Source organism: Lactuca sativa, chromosome 5 (assembly GCF_002870075.4).
Source record: "Lactuca sativa cultivar Salinas chromosome 5, Lsat_Salinas_v11, whole genome shotgun sequence".
NCBI lineage: Eukaryota > Viridiplantae > Streptophyta > Magnoliopsida > Asterales > Asteraceae > Lactuca > Lactuca sativa.
In genome coordinates, this window is record NC_056627.2 from 290,682,219 (window position 1) to 290,688,390 (window position 6,172).

Consider the following 6,172-nt stretch of genomic DNA (forward strand, 5'->3'; position numbering starts at 1 on the left):
TACTTTTGTGTCACGTTTTGTAACCAGAGTCTCCTGGAGGGAGAGCGTGAATTTGTGTATAGATTTATACGAGATTGACCATCTTACACCTTGTTGCTAGCTACAGTGGGACCTGCAGGTCTACGGGTGACGAATGTCACACCATTTCGATGTCTTCGAATGTGACATCCCCATTTTTATGTCCAGAAAAGACCGATTTTTGTTTATGCTTTATTAAAATTAGAGTACCTCTTTTAATAAAAATGTTGCGGAATTTGTTCCCAGTAAAACACGATAAATACGTTATCAAGCATTTTCGAAGAAAAGTATTTTTACTCATTTTAAAACATTTGGGATGTCATCGTCAATACAGAAACATAAGCATAAACAGAACTTACATTCATTATCACTAGTGATTTATATCTCCTTAATCTCTCAGTGTAATGTGACTTCATGTCAACACCTGTGATATAAATAGACTGAGTGGGTTAGGTTGGGAAACCTGGTGAGTACATAGGGATTTCACTTGTACTCGTAAGAAAATACTACCCAATATCCCTCATGTTATAAAATATGATCAAATAATAAGATAACTTATAGAGTAAAGAAAGACATGAGAGTAGAGAGAACTTTATTCCAATATTTGTGATGAAATCATCAAGTGCCTAATACATATGGCTCACTATTTATACTATCCAAATAAGATGAGAGATGAGCTATAATTTGAATGCACATTATGATGGTGTATTATTACATTCATAAAACACATTGAAATGGTTGTTACTAATGCTAAATAATGATGGGGAGTTATGGGAGAAATGGAGAATCCAATGGTCATTCACAAACTAATATTTCATAACACTCCCCCTTGAATGACGATTGTATCATGTCTCGTTAAAACCTTAATAGGTAAAACCTCATGGGAAAAACCATTTATTAAGGAAAAAGAGTACAAGATTAATAATAGATATTTGGAACAATTGCCTCATTAAAAACCTTGCTAAGAAAACCTAGTGGGAAAAACATAGCTAAGGAAAAGAGTACAATATGTTTCCAACTCCCCCTGATCATCACATCACTTGATTTCCTTAAAGCGTCGCATTCCAATATTTCGTACCATGTTTTCAAATTTGGATGTAGGGAGCGCTTTAGTGAACAAATCTGTCAAGTTGTTAGTTGATTGAATTTTCTGGATGTTTGGTTCTGTCTCCTTTGATAAAACCTTCCTTGAATTGGGCTATACAAGCCACATTATCTTCATATAGTATGGTTGGAGCGTCCCTATTAGAAGTTAGACCACAACTCTCACGAATGTGATGAGTTAAATTTCTTAACCAAATACATTCACGGCTTGCCTCATGAATTGCTATAATCTCTGCATGGTTAGAAGAAGAAGCAACTAAAGTTTGTTTAACAGAACGCCAAGAGATTGCGGTACCTCCACAAGTGAATAAATAACCTGTTTGGGATCGAGCTTTGTATGGATCAGACAAATATCCAGCATCTGCATAACCAATTAACTCCGCATTTGATGAATTTGAATAATATAAGCCCATATCCATTGTACCTCGAAGATATCAAAGAATGTGTTTGACTCCATTCCAATGTCTTCTTGTTGGGCAAGAACTATATCTTGCTAATAAATTTACAGCAAAAGATATATCAGGTCTCGTGTTATTAGCAAGATACATCAGTGCACCAATAGCACTAAGATATGGTACTTCGGGACCAAGAAGTTTTTCATGTTTTTCACAAGGCCGAAACTGGTCCTTTTTGGCATCTAAATGCCTTACTACCATCGGGGTACTCAATGGATGTGAGTTATCCATATAAAACTTTTTAAGCACCTTTTCTAGATAACTAGATTGATGTACCAAAAATCCATTTTTGGTGTGCTCAATTTGAAGACCCAAACAAAATTTCGTTTTACCAAGATCTTTCATTTCGAATTTTTCTTTCAAACAAGAAGTGGCATTTTCCAATTCTCCAGGAGTTCCAATTATGTTCAAATCATCTACGTAAACAGCAATTATCACAAATTCTGATCTAGATCTTTTTATGAATAGACATGGGCTTAATGGATCATTTTTATAGCCCTCTTTTAAAAGAAATGTACTTAAACAATTGAACCACATACGACCAGATTGTTTCAATCCATACAAAGATTTATTTAATTTTACCGAATATACTTCACGAGAATTAGGAGTTTGTGCTTCTGGCACCTTAAACCCTTCTGGGATTTTCATATAAATATCATTCTCAAGTGAACCATATAAATAGGCGATAACTACATCCATCAGACGCATCTCCAATTTTTCATGCGTTGCCAGACTTATTAGATAACGGAATGTAATTGCATCAACCATAGGAGAGTATGTTTCTTCATAATCAATTCCAGGCCCTTGGGTAAAACCTTGTGCAACAAGTCTTGCTTTATATCTCACAACTTCATTCTTCTCGTTTCTTTTGCGCACAAATACCCATTTGTGTCCCGCTGGTCTTACTCCGTTTGGTGTACGAACTACAGGTCCAAAAACTTTTCGTTGAGTAAGAGAATTAAGCTCTTTGTTTATTGCATCTTTCCATTTTGCCCAATCTTTTCTATTTCTACATTCATCTATAGATTTAGGTTCAACATCCTCATTTTCTTCCATAATCTCGCACGCAACATGATATGAAAAATTATCATCGACGTCTATCTTATTTCGGTTCCATCTTATTCCTGTCATGACATAATTTATTGAGATCTCTTCATTTTCATAATTTTCAGGTACCTCAGTTTCTTTTTTTATGTCATTGGGCTCTTCTGGAGCTTCATTAATCTTTTCAAAAGATTATGTTTTCTCTTTTGGACCATCAGTTATATTTGCTCCCTTTCGTTTTCGAGGATTTTTATCTTTGGAACCGGTTGGTCTTCCACGCTTCAGGCGTGCCTTTGATTCATTTGTAGCTGTATTTTTTCCTTCTGGGATATCAATTCTAACTGGAGCATTTGCAACTGGTAAATGAGATTTTGTTACTCTCTTAGGGTCAGTAAATGCATCTGGCAATTGATTTGCTATATTTTGTAAATGAATTATCTTTTTCACTTCAAGTTCACATTGACTTCAACGAGGATCTAAAAATGAAAGTGATAATTCATTCCAAGAGATTTTATTCTCCAGCTTCTTTATTTCTCCCCCTAATGTTGGAAAAACTGATTCATCAAAATGACAATCGTCAAATCTAGCTGTAAATAAATCTCCAGTTGATGGTTCAAAATATTTTACTATAGATGGAGATTCGTATCCAACATAAATTCCCATTCTTCTTTGAGGACCCATTTTTGTGCGGTGAGGTGGAGAAATGGGTACATAAATTGCACATCCGAACGTCCTTAGATGGGAAATATTTGGTACATGGCCGCAAACTAGTTGAATAGGGGAGAACTTATGATAGCTAGTTGGCCTGATGCGTATAAGTGATGCCGCATGTAAAATTGCATGTCCCCATGTCGATGTAGGAAGTTTAGAATGCATTAGTAATGGTCTTGCAATTAATTGAAGGCGTTTGATTAACGACTCAGCTAAACCATTTTGTGTATGAACATATGCAACAGGATGTTCAATAGTTATCCCAATCGACATGCAATAGTCATTAAAAGCTTGTGATGTAAATTCTCCAGCATTGTCAAGTCGAATTTTCTTAATTGGGTAATCGGGAAAATGTGCTCTTAGGCGGATTATTTGTGCTAGTAATCTTGCGAAAGCGAGATTACGGCTAGATAACAAGCACACGTGTGACCATCTAGTTGACGCGTCAATTAAGACCATAAAATATCTAAATGGTCCACATGGTGGATGAATTGGTCCACATATATCCCCTTGAATTCTTTCTAAAAAACTAGGACTTTCATACCCAACTTTATTCAATGATGGACGGGAAATTAATTTTTCTTGAGAACATGCAACACAAGACAATTCATTAGCTTGAAAAATCTTCTGGTTTTTCAAGGAATGTCCACTTGAACTTTCAATTATTTTTCGCATCATAACTGATCCGGGATGGCCCAACCGGTCATGCCAAACTTTGTAGATGTTATCATACCTTTTATTTTCAATAGCATGAGATTCAATCATTATAATATTTGTATAATACAATCCGGAGGACAATACGGGTAATTTTTCCAAAAGACTTTTCTTACCCGATATCATTTTTGTAATATTGAGTTACTCTTTATCACCATCATTGGTTGTTTCAACATGATATCCGTTGGACCGAATATCCTTAAAACTTAATAAATTTCTTGGTGATTTTGATGAAAATAATGCATCTTCAATTGTAATTATTGTCCCTTGTGGTAATATGATATTCGCTCTTCCGGAGCCTTCAATCATTTTTGCACTACCCGTTATTGTATTAACATTTGCTTCTCCAATTGATAAGTAAGCAAAATATTTTTCATTATTAAAAATGCTATGTGTTGTTGCACTGTCTGCAAGACATATATCTTCCTCATTTCTTTTGCGAATATCCATATTTCTCTTCAAAATAAAAATATATAATAAAATAATAAGAAATAAGAAATATTCAACTTAGATAAATAAAGTCACATATTATTATTTTGAGAAGAATCATCGAGATCTCTTCTCATGAAACGACTATAACATAAAAAATCATAAACGACATTAAACAAAACTACATATTATTCTTGACCATGACAATGACTTTAAACAAACATAATGCAAAAATAAAACAATACTAGAAAACCAACAATTTCATGATATGACATATCCATCTCCTTTTATGGGAAAAATTGGGTACTTCCATCACCATCCATAGCACCGTTTGTCCCTTCCGTGTAGGCAAGATAATCGGCGACATCCAAATGTCCCATTTCTAGTTGATCTTCGGAAAAATAATTTTGAACAAAATTTGTTTCCGCATTTTTTCCTTCTTTATACTTTAGAGAAGCTTGATAAAGATCAACAAAATGCTTTGGAGTGCGACATGTACGCGACCAATGACCGGTCATTCCACATCGGTGACAAACATTTTCAACTTTCTTTTTGCCTTGACCACTTTTATCATTAGGATGTGGGTTTTTGTTACTTTCCCACTTCTGGTGGTTACTTATATTATTATTATTGTTGGGACGATTATTATGACGGCCTCCACCACATCCACGACCTCGACCACGACCACGACTACGGCCACGGTTAGACCCACGGCCGTTATAGTTAGATGATGTGGCATTCACTTCAGGGAATGGACTAGAACCGGTCGGACGTGATTGGTGATTTTTCATTAAGAGCTCATTATTTTGTTCAGCCACAAGAAGAGATGAGATTAATTCACAATATTTTTTAAAACCTATCTCACGATATTGCTGCTGCAGGAGCATGTTAGTGGCATGAAAAGTAGAGAAGGTTTTCTCTAGCATGTCTTCATCAGTTATAGTCTCACCACATAGTTTTAGTTGGGAAGTAATTTTGAACATGGCTGAATTATACTCACTCACAGATTTAAAATCTTGTAGCCGAAGGTGTAACCAATCAAAACGGGATCTAGGAAGTATCACCGTTTTTTGATGATCATACCTCTCTTTCAGATTATTCCAAAGATCAGCTGGATCTTTGACAGTGAGGTATTCAGCTTTTAATCCTTCATCGAGATGGTGGCGAAGGAAAATCATCACCTTAGCCTTTTCTTGGATTGATGCTTCATTTAAAGGATTTACATCCTTTATGGTGTTTCCAAGCCCCATAGCATCAAGGTGGATTTCAGCATCAAGGATCCATGATAAATAATTTTTTCCACTAATGTCAAGAGCCATAAACTCAAGTTTCCTAAGGTTTTCCATAGTGAAAGTACTAATCAAAATAAAGAGTTGTATATTAGAGGATTGTTAGTTAAGAAGTATCATAATGAGAGAACCTAGAGAGAGAAAGAAAAGGTTGAAATGGTGTGGAAATGAAGGCTGCCTTGACTCCCTTTTATAGCCGCGAGGCCTCGAAGTACGTTGGGCATAAGGGTTCTGTCGTACAACACATGGCGCGAGGCTGCTGGGGAGACGTGGCTACTTTCGAAACTGCACAAGGGTCAGAACGTTGTGCGTAACTCCTTCCGACGCGGGGCGTAATGCGAAGCGACGTGTCGTCATCCGAAACAGGTACCGAGGTCAGCGATGGAAGGTCCAGATCGAGCCACGTCA

General features: G+C 36.1%; 1 protein-coding gene across 1 annotated transcript; it reads right to left on the reverse strand.

Annotated features, from left to right (window-relative positions):
• Window positions 1–4,762: 4,762 nt before the first annotated feature.
• Window positions 4,763–5,821, reverse strand: LOC111910075 (uncharacterized). The gene has a single exon (XM_023905866.2). It carries the CDS (start codon window positions 5,819–5,821, stop codon window positions 4,763–4,765), a length of 1,059 nt encoding a protein of 352 aa, XP_023761634.2.
• Window positions 5,822–6,172: the final 351 nt, after the last annotated feature.

Excerpts from the sequence above, each read along its gene's own strand:
- LOC111910075 (XM_023905866.2), bottom strand. The coding sequence starts at position 5,821 with ATGGAAAACCTTAGGAAACTTGAGTTTATGGCTCTTGACATTAGTGGA.